The sequence below is a fragment of the Serinus canaria genome, chromosome 4 (genome assembly GCF_022539315.1).
Source record: "Serinus canaria isolate serCan28SL12 chromosome 4, serCan2020, whole genome shotgun sequence".
Classification (NCBI taxonomy): domain Eukaryota; kingdom Metazoa; phylum Chordata; class Aves; order Passeriformes; family Fringillidae; genus Serinus; species Serinus canaria.
In genome coordinates, this window is record NC_066317.1 from 49203903 (window position 1) to 49226946 (window position 23044).

The 23044-nt window shown below is 38.3% G+C and overlaps 1 protein-coding gene across 16 annotated transcripts in view; it reads right to left on the reverse strand.

Moving 5' to 3' along the window:
• Positions 1–771: 771 nt before the first annotated feature.
• TBC1D1 (TBC1 domain family member 1) overlaps positions 772–23044 on the reverse strand; it is a 99097-nt gene continuing 76824 nt past the window's right edge. For all 16 annotated transcript variants that reach the window (XM_030239222.2, XM_030239218.2, XM_050973606.1 and 13 more), the window contains 8 exons: positions 21341–21526; positions 17662–17823; positions 15700–15858; positions 11241–11485; positions 10635–10794; positions 6270–6439; positions 3418–3588; positions 772–1772 (listed from right to left, as the gene is read on the reverse strand). In XM_030239222.2, the coding sequence (XP_030095082.1) occupies positions 1575–1772; positions 3418–3588; positions 6270–6439; positions 10635–10794; positions 11241–11485; positions 15700–15858; positions 17662–17823; positions 21341–21526 (1451 nt within the window). In that variant the 3' untranslated portion in view covers positions 772–1574. The remainder of the gene's footprint in view (positions 1773–3417; positions 3589–6269; positions 6440–10634; positions 10795–11240; positions 11486–15699; positions 15859–17661; positions 17824–21340; positions 21527–23044) is intronic.

Below are 23044 nucleotides of genomic sequence, written 5' to 3' on the forward strand. Positions count from 1 at the left end.
TTATTGCTTTTGTTAAAAAGTCAGTGTATGAACTACGGCACTATGCTGTAAAAACGCAACATTACTGAGTGATCTAACAGCATGAGGTCCATTATGACAAGATTTTACACATGAAGCATAAGCTTCACTGTGGATTTCCAAATTAAAAAAACCAAGCTTAAGAGGTAAATGAATTATTAATAACTGATGTATGTGGAATATCAATACTAAGTGAATACAAAGTGGACTTGCAAAAATCAAACATATAAAAATCATGTCCTGGGTGAATCTCCACTATAACAAAACACCAGTGCTATAAACTCAGTGCTCAGCAACTGAAAAAAACAACGGCAATATTCCTAATTCTGAAGTAAACCCCAACAACAGCATAACCACGGGTATTATTGCACAATGTTGCTTTAACTGGCTTGCAAACTACTTTTGCATTAAGGAAAGTGAGACTCACTCTTTTAGATATGTAATCTTATTTGAAAGATGCATTGCAAAACAATGGTGTCCTAATTAGAACTTCTTTACCCTTTATGAAACAGTTTAAGCATATCTGGCACACCATGAAGCTCTTGAAATGACTCCACTTCTGCAGAAAAGTCTTTAGATTTCTCAGAAGATGGGTGGGCATAGAGTAGCAAATACAGGGGGAAAAAATGACAGTGGACATTTCTTTCCCAGCAAAAAAGATGTCTTACATCACACAGCAGATCAGAAATAAATAAGATGAAATTTGAGGAGTCTGAATAGAAATCCTTGAATGATGCTGCAAGAGACACAGGCTTCAACAAATTCAGGTCAGTATATTTTGTTAAGAATAATGCAGTTACTATATACAGTATGTTTATCACATAATGCTAACTAACAATACACTAAATGAATGGTAGTTAAAGAAGAAATATACTAAACCAACATACTTAAAAAAAAGGAAGGCAACCCTCAGTTATGCATAGTTATATATGATAATGTCCAGCTCCTGGAGTTCAGTGGACTGACACCTTCAAGCATCAGGAAGCCGTTTTCTGAGGTGTAAACAACATAATTAACAGAACCCAGCCAAGCTGTAGGGGAATTACACCAACAAAAATTTCAAGTCCAATCACAAATCACCTGCAAATGTTACCACTGCATAGCTGCAAGGAGGCAGTCATCCATTCAAAGGTTTTACACTGACATATTTCTTCAAAAGGCCTTCTAAAGGATGTGCTATTTAACTTGGTGGTGATCCAGACACAAACAAAAATGTGACAAACCTAAAGCACTTAGGCTTAGAAGCACTTATTGAAGAATCCATACCATATTTACATTGCGTATGAGTGCACACACTAGTAACTTTCTCCTGTTTACTATTTCTTATGCGGCATCTTACTCTTCACAGTATTTCTACATACTAAGAAGAGAAGAGCCTTTTCCCAGGAAACCAGCTTCTCTGATATGGAAAGCCACCATGCCCATATCTTGCTTTGCCACAGTAAGGTGTGTACAACAAACACGACAATGTCAAATCCCCACGGATCATGACAAAATGACTCAGTTCTTCCCTTTGTTTCTTGCTCAGCTTCTCTGCTCCCTTACAACTGTGCAGGTCAGTCAGCATCCAATTCTTGTCTAGTTAGAAGAGGCTTTCCATCTGTATCACCCATCTTTTTCTGCATCTCTTCCACAGCTTTCAGCAGAGCTGCTCGCTCCTGCTCAAGAGCAAGAATGGACTGCTTCAGTTTGCCTTCATTGGTCAATAAAAGCTCTACTGTAGCTTCAAGGTTTTGGATTTTTCCATTAGCCACCTATCAAAGTAAAAAGATAGGAGGGGAAAAAGGATGGGAAGAGAAAAATGGGTAAATTCATTAATGACAGAAACCATCTTTAAACTATTTTTTGAGATACATGAATAAATATAAAATACTAAAGAAATTATGAAAAATTAAACTCAAACCTCCACAATGCAGTTCCTAATGTCCCCCAGAATCCCATTGGCCTTCCTGGCCACAAGGACACTCTGTTGGCTCATGGACAGCCTGCTCAAAGACTCCCAGGTCCTTCTCCACAGAGCTGCTCCCCAGCCTGTGCTGGTGTCAGGGGTTATTCCTGCCCAGCTGCAGGACCTTGCAGTTGCCTTTGTTAAATTTCAGAAGGTTTTTCTGTGCCCATCTCTCCAGCCTGCCGAGGCCCTTCTGAAGGGCTGCACAGCACTCTGGGGTATTGGCTGCTCCTCCCAGCTTTGTGTCATCAGTGAGGAGGCCTCTGCCCCTTCATCCAAGTCCTTGATGAATGAGACAAATAATACTGGGCCCAGTATTGAACCTTGTGCAACACTGCTAGTCACAGGCCTCCAACTGGACTCTGTGCCACTGATCACAACCCTTTCAGCCAGTTTTCAATCCACCACACAGTCCACTGTCCAGCCCACACTTCCCAAGCTGAACATCCTTGATATATCACATCTTGAAATCTTCCCCTTACTATATTCAACAATTTCCTTGTCCATGTTGCCCAAAGCTTTATGAAAATATCTTGCAGAAGAGAGCCTCTCCTTCTGACTTCTCTAAGGCTCCACCTAGAACCTAAAACAGGATCAGTCCCCACAGGATCAGAATGTACAGCTGAAGCAAATTTTTGTTAGGAGGGGCAATCTAAATCTGCATGATTGACTAGCTTTAGTCAGGAAAAAGAACCAATTCTGAGAAACCTAAACTTCCCTCACCAATTATCTTACAAAGTTTATGTCTAACAATAATCAAGAGGTTTGAAATGTCTGCTTCTTACTCTTGAAGTCCCTTTCTCCATCAAACTAAATGCACTGTCAAAAGTTTTATAGCAAACATCCTGTTATAAAACAGCCAGAAAACTGACTTCTTGCTCAGATAATCAAAGAATAACCCCTTACAAAGAACAGGTGCACTGCCTCTGAAAAAACTGCAGACTATATATATTAGAAATTATTATTTCACATAATGTTTAAATAATCTGGTTAACAGCTAAAAAATTGTAATAGAAAGTATGCCTTTATAGACAATGCATCCTTTCTCTAATGTATCTGTAATTGTGACATTACAATTAGTATACCCATTTTTGGCAGAGTAGTATCCCTGCTGTAATAAAGCAGTGACTGAAAACATAAAAATGAAGTTGAAGAAGCACTTTATTTTTAGTTATTTTATACAGATATGATTTTAATTACAAGAGAAGAGGCAGTGTGCTGAATCAACTTTTCACTAACTACAAGTATATGCTCCAACCACCCCTCTCTCAGGATTTCTTCTCCATGTAAACTTTGAGGGCAAAACTAAATAAAACTTTGGATAGCTACATTTTAAATTCACTAGACCAAACATCAATTCCTCTGGTGATGTGGAGTAGGACAGGCTCTTCTGAAAAGGTGCATAAATTAGAAAATTAGAATGTTAATCATATATGGGATATAAACTGTACCTGCAGTTCTTCCAGGAGCTCAAAGTTTTGTTTGCGCAAGCTGCTGTTTGCCTTTTCTAATTTATCCAGTCTCTGATTGTCATTTAAAGATGAATCTATAAGCTCATCCTGAAGCACATGATATTCAACTTCATAAGCTTGCAACTGTTTGGCAATATCCATTTCAAACACCTGTTGTATACAAAAATATTATTAGGTCCTGTGCAGATCAAAATCATTGCTCTTTCAAGGCTTTAAAATCTATTGATCTAGATCTAGGCTCAGATATTTAATCAATGCATACAAAAAATTACTTTTTGGCATTCACAATATCTCTTGTGGAAATGGCAAGCCTGAGGCAGTAGAGTGCAATCCACTGGCATTGAATCTACTTTAAAAATTTGCTACTGATTTGCTGCCTGACTTCAGCAGAACTACTTACACTAAAGTTTTCAAGGGTGTGGACTTTGTAGGTATAACCCTTTTCAAATTTAATACATCTCAGTTTGGCATAAACCCTTCTAATTATACCCAGAATTAGGTGTCAGTTCAGAAAAAGTGTGATCCAAACTCTCCTGCCACATGTACAAGTGTAAGGCTAAGTAAAATAAAAGTCTTGAATGAAAAACAGTAGACTTTGCTAACTTTATTTATGACTCTATAGTATTATTACAGACTGAAAGAAAATGAAATTTTCTATCCTTACACAAACACACTTAACAAAAATATTATGTAACATCAAAATAGATTTCTATTAGTTAATTACAAATCACTGAAACGAATGCTCAGTCTTATCCGTGAAGATTAACAAAAACTTTTATTTTAAAATCAGATAAATAAATTGAGATGCAGAGTGACCCAAGGGAAAAAAAACCTACTATTTTCTTTTCCTTTTTCTAGGATTTGGCAAACATCTGCCTTCCAATTATTCATTAATATGACTCCATTTCCACTACAAGCAGTGAAGAAGGTAGTAAATGAAAAGGACAAATGTGCCAATCACAGAACATAGAAGAAATAAAAGTTGACTTAAAAATGTATTTGAAAAATAACCCAAGAAGGGAAATTCCAGGGTCATTCTTTATTTTTAAACCTCTTGTACTTTATTCATTTTGAAAATGAGTCAAATGTCAAATCCGATCTGAAATACCTATTAAAAGTAACAAGGACATTTGCCTATTTTATTTATCTGCTCTGTCTACAAAACTTTAACTGCTGATTAAAGAAAACATCAGATTATGAAAGCTTTCTGTCACATGTCCAATAAAAAATTATCTCGTAGTTAAATAGCAGCAGAAATGTATACTGAGCATCTAAGCACAGAAGGCTGAAATACAATTTTAATTCAACTTTGATTACACATAGGGAATTTTCATTTTCTGTGAATTTGAGCATGTCTGGAGAAGACACCCTATTGAAATTTCAATAAAACAAGCAGTGCAATTCAGAAAGGCAGAATCTTAGTTCCTCTCATGACCTCTGCCACTTCTAGCCTCTGTGCCCCTGAGGAGGGAGGGAAATCCCTGCTGTCATAACCAGAGTATCAAATCTGAAAGAAGGGAAACATGAGGCAATAAAAAGTTTGATTTGAAACCTAGCAAAGTGAAGGCAAGTTAAGGCACAGAACCAAAGGCCATGCTGCAGAAGGATGAGGAGCATGGGTATTAACCCTGGTCAAACAGCTGCCCTCTTCAGAGTCAGTCAGCACTGATCAAAGTAGGGAACTGCTCTTCCTTCTACTCACTTCTACCTACCCACTTCTAATTTAGAGCAGTCAGGGCTGCCTAAACAGAGCACCCCTCCCTCCTTCAGCTCAAAGCACAGAGTTTTCTGCAGGTCACCTAAGCACTGCAAGTTTTTCAGCCTGGCAGGTAACACAGAACCCCCTTCGCCCCCTGGAAACTCCTGGCTTTCCTTCCTCCTGCCCAGACTTTCTAGCTCTCATCTCCTTCCTTTGACAGTAAGCACTAGGGCCTTTTTTCTGGCCCTAATGTGAGCTGTGACCCCCAGGAGCTTTGCTGCCAGGGCTCAGAGGGAGCCCCTCACCAGCCCTCTGCAGAGCACTGTGCTGCTGCTCTCTTTATCAACCCATGGGCTTTGATCTCTGGTAGCCCTTGTATGGGGTCAGCACCTGTAGTTCTGCACAGTACAACCCCTATGTTCTGGACGACAAAAGGCCTTCAGAAAAACTGGCTAAAACCCATCTTCTCTTTGCCTGCTGCAGTTTAGATGGCAAGTGTAAAAAAACACTTAGAGTTTTTGAACAGGCAAGCCTTAATTGAAATTATTTCCATTTTTTCCATTCCATTCATAATTTCCATAATTTCCAGTCCATAATCCATAAATATCATCTGGAGTATTAGCAATGTTGCATCATTTTCCTTGTCTGCTGTTTGAAATAATTGTATCAAGGATTCCAAGTTTTGCTGTCTAGAGTCACTACTCACTGCAAGAGTCTGCACTGCCCCATGTACTCCTGACAGAATTAGAAAGGTGCTGTTGTTACGTACTGGGCCAGCACCATAAAAGCCAGTAGAGACAGAGTGGATGTGGGAAGGCTTCTAATTTCATTAAGTAAGGTTAACATTTGTGAGGCTCTTGTAAGTCAATTTTTGCTTCTGTTATGAGACCTGGAAGGCAAACTTCTTTAGTGAAAAAAGAATTAATGTTCACTAAAGGTTTCATAAAGCGACAATAACCAATGGTTACAATCCCATACAAAGCCAATAAGTCATCTGCTTCCAGAATTTTCAACATCTTCCAAACTACAAGGGAATTCTCAGCTTGAAGTAGTAGTTGTTCTGCTTTTTCTGTCAAGAACTTAACAAGAGCATTCCTTTGCATACCTCTCATGTGTTCAGTTTATTTCATACCTGACTAATGGTCTTCTCCATCTGTACCAAACCCAAGTTGGGGAGAGTGCTTTTAATAAAATCAACAATAGTTTCTAGATTCTCATGCTGCAGAATCAAGGGCTTGTGGCTTCCCAAAAGGCTTAAAGCCACTTTAAATATAGCCTCTGATCCTTGAAGAAAAAGCATATCTGTAAAAACAAGGAAAATACAGGTTATATCAAGTAAGCACATCTTTTGACAAGAATATAAAATCAATAAATAGTCCAAGGAAAACAACTTCTGATAGGAGTGACCTCGAGGTTAGATGCACTGTGCTGGACATGTGCTTTTGGCTTTAGAAGTTTTATAGGATCAAGATTATTACTGTGAATAGAACACTTGACTAACACAATCACTTACTAATTTGTTTAGTGAGTTTTCACAAAAAAAAAAAAGCAATTCAAGTTTAAGCTAAGTCTACAATAAACTAGGTAGTCAAGTTTATCAATGTTGCCACTTTTTGTGCATGTAATAGTTTAGTGGGCTGTTTTCATGTTTTATAGGAATATAAATTTGAATATAAATCTAATCCAAATGCCCTTTAAAAACTGTAATACAACAGGGAAAACACCTATACCTGAAGTCACAACTGAAGATCTGAAATTCGGTTTTTCTCTCATGTGGTGGAAAAAGCCACAAAACCACAAAACAACATTTAGCACATGAGGCTAAATGCACACTTTCCAGTAGCCTCAAGTTTCAGGTGCATGTGTTTATTTTTAGTATGTGTCTCAACCACTTCTGTTAATATGTTAATAATGATATTAATAAATACCCTGAAATCTTGGTCATACAGGTTAAGTGTAAATATTGCAGGTGGCCCTGCAATGACAGCACCTGGCATACTGAAACCACAATATACAGTGACCTCTCAATGAAATATCCTTTCCTTTCTTTTCTTTTACAAAGTGCCTATGTATTTACAGAGTAAAGAAATAGAAGCCTGCAATAAAGGCATCAGACAAGAAACCCAGTCTGTACAAACAGCATTGTCCTGCACTTGACTTTCCTGCTACTGTCAGAATCTGCTCCTGGCTTCATTGAAGGGCTCACCTTGTCACAGACAGAAGCATCTAATGAATTAAACAATACTGATGGGGGTGATAAAGAAATAGAAGATACTGTGGAGTTTTTATCATATTTCCTAAATATAAAATTATTTTGAAAGGGCTTCTCTCTTGTTCTTTCCCTGTTTTGTATTTGAAGCTATGAATGCAGCCACAATCAATACTTCAATACACAAACACTTTACATAAGAAGTAGCACACTGACACCAAAAAAAAAAAAACCAACCAAAAAACGTGTAAAGCAGAGACAGAAAAAATCCACCATGCTGTAAGGGAAACAACTACTAGCAAAACTACAGTTATCTCTGATATAGTGAAGAACCTATGAAAGCACTGGCCAACAACAGCCTTTCTTTGTAAAACCCAAACTCGATTTCCAAATTTGTATCATAATGAAATTTCCCTCTTGCACTCTTTAGCTTGCAATATTGAGGCCACAACTCATTTCACTCTCTCTCTCCAAGAAAGAAAAGCACAAGTAAAAACTAACCACAAATCTCGCACTTTCTTGCCATTTGTCCTAGAAGGGGTGTAACATTTTTCAGCTCTGTGTTGAGCTGAATGTGAACTCCAGTGGCAGAAATGATTAAAAAGTGGTAACAGAGAAGGCATCTGCCTCAATTCTCTATTGAAACTCAAAAGTATGGGAAAATGATTCATAGGGAAAGCTCTATATTAGGACAGGAAATACTGAGGAACAGCTAGAAACACAAAGTGAAAAAAGCAGAGCTGAAAAGAATGTGTTTTTATGATTCAGCACCTGCCCCATAATGACATGCAGATTAACTCAAGGTGACCTGAAAGTTGTTAATGAAAGTCTGTATGACTGAGTTGGTAATACATGGCTGAAATCCCTCTCTCATTTAAAACAGCAAGTACTTAACAAAGACCTGTTTGTTATCCACTCCCCATGCTTCATATTAAGTGGGCTCCCAGCCAACAACAACACAGTGAAGGTACCCAAAATAATGTCAGCATGACTGGCAGCTTACAGGATTCAAAAAAATTAAGTTTTATCTACAATCTTGAAACAAAATAAACGCTATTCTATCAAATCTCCTCTATGAATAAGTAAGCAGGGGTACTAAAGAATGCATCTTTTGTAACACTGTTACTTTCATCAGCTCCTGCTCAGAAGTGTTGAAAGTTTGGACAGATAAACGAAAACTTAAAAGGAGTTTTGCTATTTGATTCATAAAACAGTCTAACCCACTTCTTTTACATACTGCCTGTTAGATGCCTGCAAAAAGCACGCTCTATGGAAATCCAAAGGAATGGTCTGTAACAATTATATAATTAAATATCACTCAGCTAATTTCAAATACTAGGAGTTCAGAGATACCAGGTTAGAAAATGGCAGTGCAATCTCACACTGTTAGAAACCTATAATTCAGTTACTTCAGCATCAACATTCTTTTCTCCCAAGGGTTCTAATAAGTGAGCAAGGAAAATCTGTATATGTATGTTCTGCAAGTGTGTTAAGATATAGATCAAAAATTATTGGATTTCAACTTGCCATATTGCTACTGACAGACACTGGCAGAGTGACAGCTCTAACCTTTTTTGTTTAATGTTGTGTTTCAGAGTCTTTAGTATGGCTTACTTTTCTAATGTAAGAGAATTACCAATCTTCCTAACCAACATAGCTCCAGTAAATACTGTTTTAAGGAAATTACTAAATACAAAGGAAATACTGAATTTAAGGAAAATACTAAATACAAAGCTGCAAGCGTTGGTCACATTGAACTTTCTCTCTAATAAACAGAGTTTTCTAAGAGGCAACAGTTTCTGTCACACGTGCATGTGTGAAGATCATGTATCTGAGCCTTCTATTCTAATGCAAAGTCTTTGTTTTCTAAAGCCCTACAGTCCTTCAATGACAGAGAAAATACTAATCTGTGTATTAAGGCAGAAATCCAAATATACTGGATACACAAGGCACTTTTACAACCTCACTGCAGTCAATTGCCCAATTCAAACACTTCTTACCATGTACAATACTATGAAAGATTAGGAATAACAAAAAGATGAGCTGATTATAAACTTAGTATATGACACTTGCATATAGCACCTAATTTGATTCCTACAGATTATTACTGTCAGCTATATACTGACAGCACTCTTCCAGGAAAAAAACCACACGGCTTTGCACTCTTCCAGGAAAAAAAACACACTGTTTTCCCTGGAGTTTGGATGCAATCATGGGACATATAGTTTTACTCCATACAGCATACTTTTCATTGTGAATTTTTCTAGCATTACTTTTAGCATGCCCTTAAACAGAAACTAGACAGAATACTTGGTGGCTCTTCTTGAGCTCTATATTCCTATTTGTTGTAGGCAGGACCATATTGTTAAGGACCATAAAGCCAAGAAAGTGTCAATATTAATCTGTTAATAAACAATTTCTTCATTGCATCTCTTAAATGACTAAGGAAAATGAAACTGCCTTCTCACTAGAAGAACTGGGGAGAAAGCTTCAATCCACCGCACTCATCATGGACGATTCAGTACCACAGAATGAAGTGTAAAAAAAACCAACTGAAAAGGAAACAAAGTTTCTTCTCAGACACCAAACAACCTACAAAATATACATCCAGAAGATAGCATCAAGGTAAATTCTTAACTGGAATTTAATTAAAAAAGAAAGCTTCTGTAGATGCTAAAAATAGGCAACAAAAGTGACTTAAGGAACTAAAACCCAGATGATTCCAAACATTTTTGGAACTAAAAATGTCAGGACAGGAAACACTAGTTTAAATGTCTTGTATTTCTTCAGAGTGAATCCACGATTACACTGCAAAGCCATCTCTGTGTGTTTTAAAACATAATGCTCAAGCTAATTTTCTGCTGACACTGCCAGAAATTATGATAATGGAGTAAATGGATATACTTCTCAGATGATGCCTTTGTTACATCTCTTTTCAGCTTGAAGATAACTAATTGTTGGTGTTGAAGTGTCATTGTCATAATACAATGGCTGCCTTCATGGCATCAAATTTTACATCCTCTCTAAAAGTGGTTACAAAGTGGGAAAAGGTAACTATGAGGATGAAAAGATATTAGGGACTGTTGTTTACTTTCCTCCTCTCTCTTCCACTTTTACTGATATACTGCACACTCCATAGGATGACCTCTGTTGTTTTTCTTCTGTTCACAGTAAGCAAAGTATTTCTCCTGGATGTCTAAAACTGCTTGGATAGTAATGCTATAATAATACCAAGATTCCACAAGTAAGACTTCAGAAAGAACAGAGAGAAGTTTTATGAAGTATTACCAAACACTCTGGATACAAATCCAAGGGGAAACTGGGAGGCAAACATGGTGAGAAACCAGGGAGCAGCATAGAGGCTGGGGCCAATCTCATGTGCCTCTAGATGGTTATAGAGATCTCGATGGTAGTCATGAAGAAGTCGAGACAATTGGTACATCTGGATCTGCATGGAATAAGAACAAGAGACTAAAGATCAACATGTTTTAACATTCATAATAACAAAGTCCATGCTTCATACTTATCAGAAACAGAGAAAGGTATTTGTCAATTGATGTTTGGATGAAATTGTGTGAAAGCAAGAAATACCTGGAAGCCACTTAAAAGACTCAGTGTGGGTCACCTGTGAGCCTATAACAGGCTCATTTGCAGGGTCATTTGAACCTCATTTGAACACAACAGAAGTCTTCTTTTATTTATGGTTTCCACAGTTTCCCCAGAAGTATTTTGATTTGAAAATCATGCATTTAAGATGATGTACTCTTTTCCTAGCTTATCCTTCCCTATTTTTAAGAATTCAATTAAAATTCAGTTTTTGACAATGCTAGCTGTATTGCATTATTATTATTATTTAACACTAGCATCCTTTACTTAAAAAAAATTAAATCATACCTGCAAAATTGTCATGTCAGGACGATATTGTTTTCTCAGGCCCATGTCAAACATAAGAAACTTCAGCATTTTAAATGCATCTTCTTCACTCATATGAAGTAGTAAAACTCCTGCTACAAAACTAAGGCCCTGGCAATATCCTACTTCCTGGTCCAGAAGTGAATAGGCCTTCAAAATGTTGTAGAGTGACAGCTGCCCAGCTCCCAGCTGTGCTGAGAAGTATGGATGTGTTGGAAATGTGCGCCCTGTGAAAAGAGCTGAAGTTAGTGACTGAAACTAAAAAATAAACAACATAGCCCCCAAACCTTGTCATATTGTCAAATTAAAGTCTTTCAAAAATTTAGATTCTTTTGAGAAGCAGATTTTGAGTCAACCCACAGGAAGACCATAAGAAAGTTAACAATACAGAACAATTGACTGTTATGCTTTACCACTGTTTGGTTACAGTTATTGCAAAATTAATTTAGAAACTGTCACAGGGTGTGGAAAACCTGTTGTTTGGAACAGCTGAATACCTGATTCTTAAGACTGACTCCTGAACGTTTCATCAAAGGCTAATAAACTATTAGAAGGACTATTATAAGGTGTTCTAATAAGGACAACTATTAGGATTGAGGCACAGACCTAGAACATCTAAGTAGGCTGAAGCCCCTTCCCTTTACTTTTTCTTTTTGTCTTTTCATGTAAACGTGTCTCTTGTCACAACCCTCCTTGCCTTGGTCCCTCACAGTCTCCATTTGCCTTTTTTTCTCCTGCAGCCCATACAATACCAAGACTTGAGTACCTGTATATAAGCTATGATATTTGCTATATACATACTATGTGAGAGCACAGCTAATTGAGGCAGCCAACAGACACAGCATTTTGTGCAGCCATTTCTGAGCTTTGTTTCCTTGAGCTTTGAGCAGACTATGTCCAGGATCAGGGGGCTCCTGAAAGTGAGAGGGTACTGCTGCTGCCTGGTAAGGTTGATGCTAACCAACCCTTGTCAGTTGCCCTTGATGACAGGGTGCCTGGAGCCTTTGCTCCAGCTGGTCCCTTATAAGGGAAGGCCACTAATGACTTGGGCAATGGGGTAGAGCACACCCTCAGCAAACTTGAAGGTAATTCAAAACTGGGAGGAGTGACAGATACACCTGTTAGCATTCAGAGGGACCTAAACAGGCTGGCCACATGAGCTGCCAGGAACTTTATAAAGTTCAACAAAGTTAAGTGCAAAATTCCTGCACTTGCAGGGAACAAAGCTGTGCACCAGTATTTGGCACCCATCTGGAAAGCAGCTTTGCAGAAAAGGACCTGAGGGTCCTGGTGCTCACCAGGTCAAACATGAGCCAGCAAAGAAGGCTGATGGCATCCTGGGATGCACTAAAAGTGCTGCCAGCAGCTGGAGGCAGCTGATCCTTCACCTCTACTCAGCACTGGTGAGGCCACATCTGGAGTGCTGTGCCCAGTTCTCTGTTCCCACTGCAAAAGAGATACAGCCATACTGGAGAGAGTCCAGCAAAGGGCCACTAGGATAACAGAGGGACTGGAGCATGTCTTCCATGAAGAAAGGTTGAGAGAACTGGGACTGTTCAGCCCAGAGAAGGAAAGGCTCAGGAGGATGTTACCAGTGGGCACAAATACCCAGTGGAAGGGAATGAAGAAGAAGGAACCAGGCTCTTCCCAGTAGTGCTCACTGACAGAACAAGAGGCAATGGGCATATAATGAAAAACAGGAAATTCCACCTTTTTTTTTTTTAATTGTAAGGTTGGATAGACACTGGCACAGGCTGCCCAAAGAGGTTGTGAAGTCTCCATCTACGGACATATTCAAAGTCTGAGCAAACATGACCCTAGGCAGCCTGGCAGACCTTGCTTTGAGCAAGGGGGACTTGGACTAGATCATCTCAAGAGCTCCTTTCCAATCTCAACCACTCTGTGATTCTGTGAACAAAGACATTAAAGACTAAACCTTAACAGATTTTTTTAAAAAACTTCCAAAGGCAAATTTTTCACTTTTAGGAAAAACTCTCCCCAGTCAAACTTCCTCTGTGAAATACCTCAACAGACGAGAAATCTGAATACCTCTTTTGTTCTAGTATTAAGTGGATCTTGTTTTCTGGTTGCCCACTTGTTAAATACTACCCCACCCTTTAGCTCCTGGAATGCTGCTGAGCTACCAGATAGTATCAGAACTCCTGTTTCAAGACAAAGCCCGGGGCAGAGTCCTTCTGCCATGTGGTAGCTGCTCTAGCCTGTCACATGGGACAAGGCATTCAGTTCTGAGTAGGTTTGCCTGGCCAGGGTGTCAGAGTTGAATGCTACAGAATAAGTATTTCTTGCTTTCAAACGAGAAGGAGCTTGCATTCCTTTGCTTGAAGGAGAAGTTACTACAGCACAGTCTAAAGGCAGACCTGCACTGCCTCACTCAGGCAGCAAAGCTCATTTCTTGCTATGTCATGAAAAAGAGTTACAAGCTCAGGAATATAAAGACGCTAAGAAGTTCAAAAAACCAGTAAATGGAGGAGGAGAACTGCTAAACTCACAAGCTTATGTGCTTCTGAGTGCTCTGACATTGGCTTAACTAAGAATTTTAGCCTTAATTTTGGAGCAAGTAAATGGCCCTGCCCAAAAGAGCCTAAATGAACTGTGATACCACTAGAGCCCCAGAATGCTAAGTACTTATTACTTTACTTTTTAAAATGTAATAAAACACATTTTTACTTGTTAATTTTCCACTGTGTTCAGCAAACTCCCAGTGATGGATGGTTTCCTACAATGACAGCACAGTGACATGTAAATTGGGCCAACAAAACAGCTGCTGATGGATGGTTTCCTACAATGACAGCACAGTGACATGTAAATTGGGCCAACAAAACAGCTGCTATACCTTAGCTCTGCATCCATATGTACACTCCTGGCCTCAGGAAGCACTATTTACATCTGAGGATGCAGCAATTCAACTTGTGTGAGCAATACTATTACAGCTTTGGCTCATGCTGAGTTAAGGAGACCTAATTAGCCTAATTTGGGAAAGGTTGTCAAGTATTACAATCACTATATTCTGAGAACATAGCTATTTTCTTTCAAGGTCTAAGTGCATGCTCTCAGAAGGATTCTTAAAGATTTAAGAGCAAATGCTTCTGATAGCCTGAAGGAACACAAGTCAGAACATGCAGATCCCTTCTAGCAGCCTATCCAGTTATGCTGTCTGTTACCATGCTGCACAGCACTATTTCAGTGTAAATCACTAGAAGTCTTCAGCTTCCTGATTCACCTTATGGTTATGACAGGGCCCAAGCCCTCTTTCAGCTAGTGGGCTGGCAAACAGCACCCTGGAGAAACAACAGCTTGCATGAAAACCACCATGAATTTATCAATTTGCCAACACAAGCAGTCATTTGTTTCTACAAGAAGAGCACATGGCTAAGATGAGAAGTATTTGAGTGCAGAACCAGGTAGAAAATAGGAACAGCTTGCTGAGCCAGTAAGCCCCAGTCTGCTATTTGAGACAACCAAGCTCAGACTCACTGTGCTCCCTACTGTCCAGGAGTCATCCCAGCACTATCCCTCTGCTAAGCTGTTCAATAATTTATCCAGCACTAAACTGTTCACCTCTTACTGAACCACTTCAGTGTCCCACCCTTCACTGCCAGGGCCATCAACTCCAGGTATGCTGGACCAACAGGTATTTGCTAGTAAATGATCTCTGGCTGCACATAAATGTCTCTCTCAAACACAAAAGATTGTTGTCTGGCACGGCTCAGTCCAGGGGAATGCCTAGATTGGTGCGCAAAGTCTGAAGGGAGGCAATTTACACACCCTGCCACTGCCCATTCCCAGCTGGCATTAAAGCTCCTTGGACTGTTACTTTCCCAGTGCCAAGTCAAAACCAGGCAGGTCTGCCAAGTAGGGGAAAGTGAAGGTGACAGCCATCAGCCTCTCCCACCTCTGCTCACGCCACTTTCTGCAGAAAAACACCTGTTCCTTCACATTCCTATGTATTTTCTGTGCACTGCTTTGGTATTTTGACTTACTTTACCAAGTGTTGCAAAAAAGGAGAAAATAGCTTCTTTATTATCTAAAGCTTAGGTCACCATTTAAACTTGACAAATGTTCTCACAGTTTAGTACCCACTGAAGACAGCCAGTACATTGAGTTTTTAATAAAATAATAAATGAGGGCTCCCAGACAGCTCTGGGTAAAGGTCATCCTTCCTCATCAGGCAAGAAACCCTTTTCTTGGTAGATCCACTTGCAGTGAAAAATGCTTAAATACTGTTTGAGTACTTATAAAGAGCAGAATTATGATGGGACAATTTTGTACTACAGCTTTACAGAAAAGATGTAAGAGAAAATAATGCAATGGGTATTAATCATTCAGATCAGTCTAAGTACAACTTTTCCCATAAATTTCTTTAAGTATCTTACAGAGATCACAAACCCTTTTTTAAATTTCAGACCACCACTGTACTTACCTAGGTCAATAAGAATTGCATGCTGTTGGGAAGTTAGTTGTTTTAGGAGTTCTTTATAAGGTGTGTCCTTGGGTTGTTGTTTACTTGGAAACTGATGTTTAAGATGGTATTGCTCAGCTAGAAACTTCCAGATCTCCCCACGGTGGTGACGTGGGACTCCTGAGTAGAAAAAGCAATTAAACCAGTAATTTGTACTCCTACTGAGGGTTCTGCTATAGTTAACAGGATTGAGGAAATGAAGATGCCTATTTGCTATACAGTCAGGCAGATCCCTACTGGCGACCTCCAGTGGACCACAGAAGTAGATGAAACTACAGTGCTTTTACTTTCTGAACCAATAAAAACATCAGCACCTTAGCAGGAGTGATTTAAAGCAGAAAGAAATACTATGAACTGCCTAAGGTTAATGCTTACATCCAGTCTGAGAAGCACTAGAAGAGGCATCAAGAATTGCAATACTTGTCTCTGAATATGCTTATGTCAAATTTTTCTGTGTAAAGTACACAATAAAGTACTGCAATAGAACTAATTCACACTTTTCACTAATATAGTATGGACTCTGATGTTATGAGTATGTTTTAGGAAGGTGGGATGCACACATACCAAAAATGTCAATAGGTACAAATAAGATGTGATCTAGAGACTACAACACAAGGCAGATAATCAGATAGCAAATATTGTATTTCTAGTTTTACTATTGGCTTGCTTAATGACTGGTGCACATAAAAACGTTTTCAAGTTTGAATTTATTTCTTTTTAAAAAGGGTAGATGTTACTTAACTATTTCACATAAGTAATGACAGCCTTAATTTTTAAACTGTATGTAAAGCTCTGAGAATAAAATAAATTCAGCACAAGATTATCACTCACTATTAAATCAGCTACACAAGAAATCAATGCAGTTTCACTTGTCTAATCCATAATGCACTGGAACCAGATACCACAGTTTGAAATAACAGCTTGAAGTTTTTAGGACTGTTTTTTTCTTATGGAGAACAATAACAATAGGAGAAATCAAGACTTATTCAAGCATACAAGTCACATGGAAAGATAACAAAACACATTAGAATTTGATATTGTTAAAAATCTAGACTTACCCAGTTATTTTAAATGGGCAATTTGGTTTAACTTGCTTGTATAATTGCACATAGTCAGGTGCAATATTTAAAATATTAAACTTCTGACAGTGGTTATATCACGATACTTCCTTTACATGTTGGAAAGCTTTGTAAAGAACTATAACAAGCTCCTTGGAGTAGCCATCTTCACAATAAGTCCATATAGCACTCAGCCTAAGGCCTTTGGGTCCAACCATGGCAAATGCAACATTGAGTAATAGCCAAGTTTCTTAGAATATTTAAAAAACATCCTTAGGTTATATTACTTTAGCTGCAGTGGAGATAGGTGTGGCTGGTCAGCCCTGCAGCTGTGAGGAAGACTGTAAGTGGTGCTTGCAAGGAAAAAGTTCCTGAACTCAGAGAAAGTTCTTGACCTCAGAGAAAAGGCAGTTCTGCAGAGATACCATGTCTACTGTTTGTGCACAGACATAGTACACAGCCTGGAACAGAGAATTCCAGAAAACAGCGCAGAGGGCTTCTTCAGTTATTAACACAGTCATTTATTGGCATTATCCAGGCTTTTTTTCTTTAATTGGAACTTTTAATTTATAAAATTAGATTGCAAAACTGTAATGAATTGAGGTAGCATACAACTCTCCTGGTAAGGGCAGATGTTATTAAAAAAATGTATGCTGTAGCTCCAGTGAGACAACTGCAGCAACGACTGAAAGGGACTGACTGGTACTTGCACTTGCATAACCATGATGGTACCAAAAATTGTTACTTGTTTAGTCAGCAGCCTGAGGAACAGAACTAGAGAGAATATGGTTATAAGGAGTGGTTAAGTGGCCACACTATTCAGATACAATCTACATGCATTTCAACAACTCAAAAACCAGTTTACCTTGTCCAACAGCAGAGTGTATTTTTTCCACATCAAATTTAATCTTTGACCTTCCAGGTGTACTCAACATTTTTTCCCAAATCAAAGTTACATCTTTTAAGCATGGTGTGATTTCTTCATAGTCAAGTTTCAGGCGTCTGTTCTGCAAATTGTTTTCAGATGCTAAAAAGTGATATAATAAATGTAGCAGTTAATATTGTTTACTATTTGTAAAATGGATTAATTTAACTTACAACTGTCTCGTGCTACCACCTGAAACATTTAATGTCTAAAATTCCATGATTCTGGGGTTGGATTGGTTTGTTTGGTTTTTTAAAGATATTAATTGTGTTTGGCCAGTTAAACTGAATTTCCTACTCCTAATCATGATTTCCCTACTCCTAAATATGAAGAAACGTGAGACATGATGACTAATGAAATAATAAACTAATAAACATATGATTTTCATAAAAGGAATTTTCATTTTCCCAGCTCTTCAGTGCAGAAGACTTTCAGCAAATGAAAACACAAACCCAATTCAGTCATCTATTTGTTATACATACAGCCCCGTAATAGTGGTAACTAAGTAAAAACAATAGCTGGGAAAGCATCAAAAAACCATGGCAGAAATGAAAATGATTCTGTAGCTGAGTGTAATTCCAAAGTTTAGAAGTAGAGTGAGAATTTCAAAGGGAGTCTCAGTAAAGCTTTAAAGTTTTTTTCCTGTGGGGGCATTTTAGTACTATAATGTGCCTGGAAAACAGGATTTATTAATGTTAAACATGTAAATGAAATAATTAAGCATGTTTTGTGACAGTGGATGGATCTGTGCAGGTAATAAGACTGAAAAAACAGAAGAGGAGAAAAAGAGGTGTAGTTCATATGAGATACAAATTTGTCAGTCATCTATTCCTAAAAGGATGAAATAATGAAAGAAAATGCTATAAGAAAACCAAGATGAAGCTACAAAGACAGCACTGAGGAGAGAGAAACAGTGGGAAATTTATGGAGAAATTAACAAAATAGGTTTCCAATTTTTAACTAGGCTGAAATGTGGCTGAGTACTAAATGCACCTAATTCCAGGACAAGAGCAGCTCTCTACTTGCAGGAAATGAAGCAGAGCAAAAGTTCAAAATACATAAAAGTCTGGAAAGACTCTATAATATCAAATAAAAATGAAACAGTAATTCTCCTACAAATAATATGATTTGAAACTATGTTTATGAAATAGTGTATCATGAAGGGACCACATGTTTTTTATTAATTTGCCCTAATGTGTTTACAGCACTTCTTTGTTGTGATGATGCATTACTGTAAAGGTAACAAGATACTTTTGTTTTGAGGATATTCTGCCATATATCATAAGCCTGCTGCTACTTTTGAGGATTTCACAGTATGAACTCAGAATCACTCCTATCCATTTCAGTCTTGAGACAATCTATGTTGAAATGTTATTATATTATCTTTTCATAATTTAACTCTCCCTTATTTGTATTTTCAACTCCTTTATATAAATTTAATAAACAGTTAAAGATTGCCTATTTGCATTGCAAATGACACTATCAACACAATAAACTCAGCTTGTTCTGAGATCTGTATCTGCAATTCAGGTTTTTTAGATTATTGAATTCCAAAGTCACAAAGGGTTATCTGGTCCTGTACTCCCACTAATTACACAAGCATCTAGATTTTAAAAACTGAAAAGAACTGTTTATATCTGAGAAGGGTACCTCCTCATCTTGTAGATGCTTTCACATGTGAATGACTTTATTCATTCAGTGAGGCTATTCATGTGAGTTGTGAGGTTACCTAAGTGTTTGCAAGATTTGGACCTCAGAATATTTAATTTTTAATTAAGTAATTAACTACAGATACATGAAATACATCCACTCATAGTATTTCAGGTTATAGGAAAAAAAACTTGGAGAAATCTTTTAATGTTTCATCTTCAGCAAACAAATGTTTTCTGGTGCTTGGCAACTTTTCAGACTTTTCTGCTTTATTCAGTCTTCTTATGCTATGTGCAAAAATGTGACTTGTGAGGACTGAGGTGAGAATATGCCTTTTTCAACAAGCTTATTTAGATACTGACACTACCCAATTCCCAATATCACACGTAAGCACTACTAGTAAAGATGCTGCGCTCACTGCAGCACAGGCATCTGTTGTTTCCAACTATTGTCTCAGCACCTTCATGTAGCAGCTACCTAGGACACTTTCCTCACCCCACAGGGCATACAGCACAGCTGGGCCTTCAGTTCTGCCAACACCCACCTCATTCACTCACTAACTGGCTTTTCAGACATGCTCATCTTAACATATGTGTGATAGTTTTGCAATTTTTTCTTTTGGGCAGACAAAATTGCAGCATCTAGTTAAACTTGCTAAAAAATGTATAGATATTAATGACCTGTACTTGGCAAAAATTTGACTGCAGGCTATAAATTCAGATAATTTGAACGCCAGATAAATTAAAAAAAAAAAAAGGAGTATAAATACACAAAACAAAGAAAATTTATTTCCAAATGCCATAAAAAAGTTACAGAAGCTCATTTACAACAGCACAGCTCTAAGCTTGAAGAGATTGTATAAATAATTTCTCTTAGCACCTCTTCTCTAGATGGCCTCAGCCTCTGGCCAAGGACACTGCATATCTGGTATCCATGGTCATATTTTATTTTACTGGATTAGCTAGTACATTCTGGGAACATGCCTGTCACCTGTGGGGTTCTTAGGAAACTCAGGTGTCAGGTGTTCTTCAGATAGGGTTGAAACAGGAGAGCTACACTGCTGGGAGCAAACAGCCAACAGGTGGGCCAAGTGCTTTGGCAGGCCATATCCAATACCTAAGAGGTGGTCTGTCTTTCCAGCCATGTGTCTTAGCCTGAGTTTAAAGAAAGACTTCATATTTGATGTACTGAACTTTCCATACAGCTGGGCCCTCTCTCTACACATTTCGTGGAAGTCTGTCCTTCCTCAAGTTGAGAAAGAAAAAGAGATATTGCCGTTTTCATGCCAGGTACCTTGCCTTTTGAAGGTTCACGTGCCCACTCCCTCCCTGAACATCTAAAATCACCCAGATAAAAATTTCTGTCCTCATCATTCATATTTTCAAAGGAGCAGTTCTCAAAGGCAATTACTTGTGATTCTGCATACACCTGTTGTTTATGTGTAAAAAGTGCAACCAAAATGGATTTGTAGCAGCTAAGTCATTCACGGAAAAACTGTGGTTAAGAACAACTGAAAATTACAGTTTCTCAAGGACTGATCTAAGTCATTACCACTCTGCAGAAACCTTGGCTGCACAGTGTGGGTACTACTGCAGGAACCCATAGTTTCATGTCCACAACAACCTCTTTAAGAACATCCTTTGAGCCTCAAGACTGGCTAAACACAACGTTGCAATGACCAATACTTAGACAAGGACTCGTGGATGTGAATGTAGAAAAGAATCAGTTCATGATAATGATCATGCTGAATTCCTTGTGAGAGCTTCTAGACATCAGCCTAAAAAATGCCAGCCATGGTAAAGAGAGTGTCCCTTCAGATCAAGTAAATAACAAGGTGAGTTAATAAAAAACCTGTGGGTTCCTAGAATGCTTCATTAAGGCTTGGTGCACTCCACTACCAAGGCCACAGAGAAAACCAAAAGGTGAATTTGTATTGCAGTAGGGTGTAGTACTGAAGAACTTCACCAACCTTGTAACTTCTGGTTTTCTTTCTCCATTCTGAGGAGCAGTATCTGCTGAATAATGGCTTTCTTCCACAGCTCACGAAGCTCATGGGGTGTCCTCTTCCTTTCTTCTTTCACTGGCCCAAAGGGGCCATCCTCACACACTGGCTCCAATGGGGATCTGGGTGGGAGGTCTCCCAATTCACAGTAATCTTTGAAAAAGAGAAGCTGTTGTTAACTACTTGGATGTCACGAACATGTGAATGAAGGGACAGTTTGCATGTATATAAATACACAAATCTATAGATACACACACTAATTAATGTATCCATCTATATCTAGATAGATAGATAGATAAGAGGTAGCAATACCAAACTAGGTTTCCCAAATGACAGTTTCAAACAGAAAGCTCCTTCAGAATAAGAATCATACAGGCTAAAGCCTAGAATATTTTCTTCTATAACCTGATAAAAACATTGTACCACACGCCAGGATCACATCTTGTTAATAAGAACTTTACACGCAGAGAACTGAAAGGAAAAGGCAAGTTTGAGAAATCAGAAAAACATAACCTACACCTGAAACGTGGCATGACTAAAATAGCAGATAAAATCAAAAATAACACCCACATAATTTGAAGAATAATCTCTTAAGCTTGTTTAACAAAGAAAACACACGCCCTTAGCTGCACAAACACACCTAAGGCCATACAATGGGATGATTACCAGTTCTTAAAGTAAATAGGTGGAAAGAGAGACAGGCACTTAAAAACATGCTTGCTTTCACTTCTCATTTTTAACCATATCATAACCTTCTGCACTTTTTCTCTTGGCTTCAGATGGCCTACCACAAAAGACATCATTTTGTCAAGCATGCAAAGCAATTTTAAGACTGAAAACATTACAAAAGGAAGAGAACATTAAATAAATCTCAGGCAAATTGAAAAATCATTTATTTTTAGGGAAAGGGTATATAACACTGTTTACATAGGTAATAATCTAAGAAGCACAAGCTGTTATACTTTCTTAATACCTGCTGTAGTATCACTTAATTTTATAGTTTTATATAGCTTCTCTGAAGGCTCAGTAGTCTTTGACACAACCTGTATCTAGAATAAAAATTACTCAATTCACCAGCTTTAAAATGAATGGTCAAAACAACCAATCTTTTCCTACCAAATCTCAAACAGAAGGCCATAGCAACAGCACTTCTTCACCCAAACAGAATGGCTATGAAATGGCTCCCTGAGCTATACATGCAAGACAGTGCTTTAAAGTTAGTGCAACAAAATCCATTCACAGCCTTGCCAGCCAAGGACAAGTACATCTCTGTGTGCTATTTCAAACAGCTCCTGCAGAAGGAATATTCCTGAGGCAATTATTCTGATGGCAGCTCAGTGCCACACGTCTTTATCATTGCCTAGCATGGTGGTAAAGATTTTGAATTAAACACAGACATCATGTCATCTCTTCAAAACTAACAAAATAGGAAGGTTTTCCCCCCTTCAAGTTCTGCCCAGACTGTCACTCTGCTTTGAGTCATGCAGTTCATTTGCAGCTATTCTTTCCTTGTTTGTTCGAAGGCACTCGCACAACTGAGCTCAAATGACTAAGAATGGAAATGTTCACAGCTGTTCACTTCTGCTTTTCTAAGTCTTGCCACTCTCAATCTTCTCCTCTCAAAGAGTCAGAGAGAAGTAGAGTGGCTCCAAATACCACCCATTTCCTTAT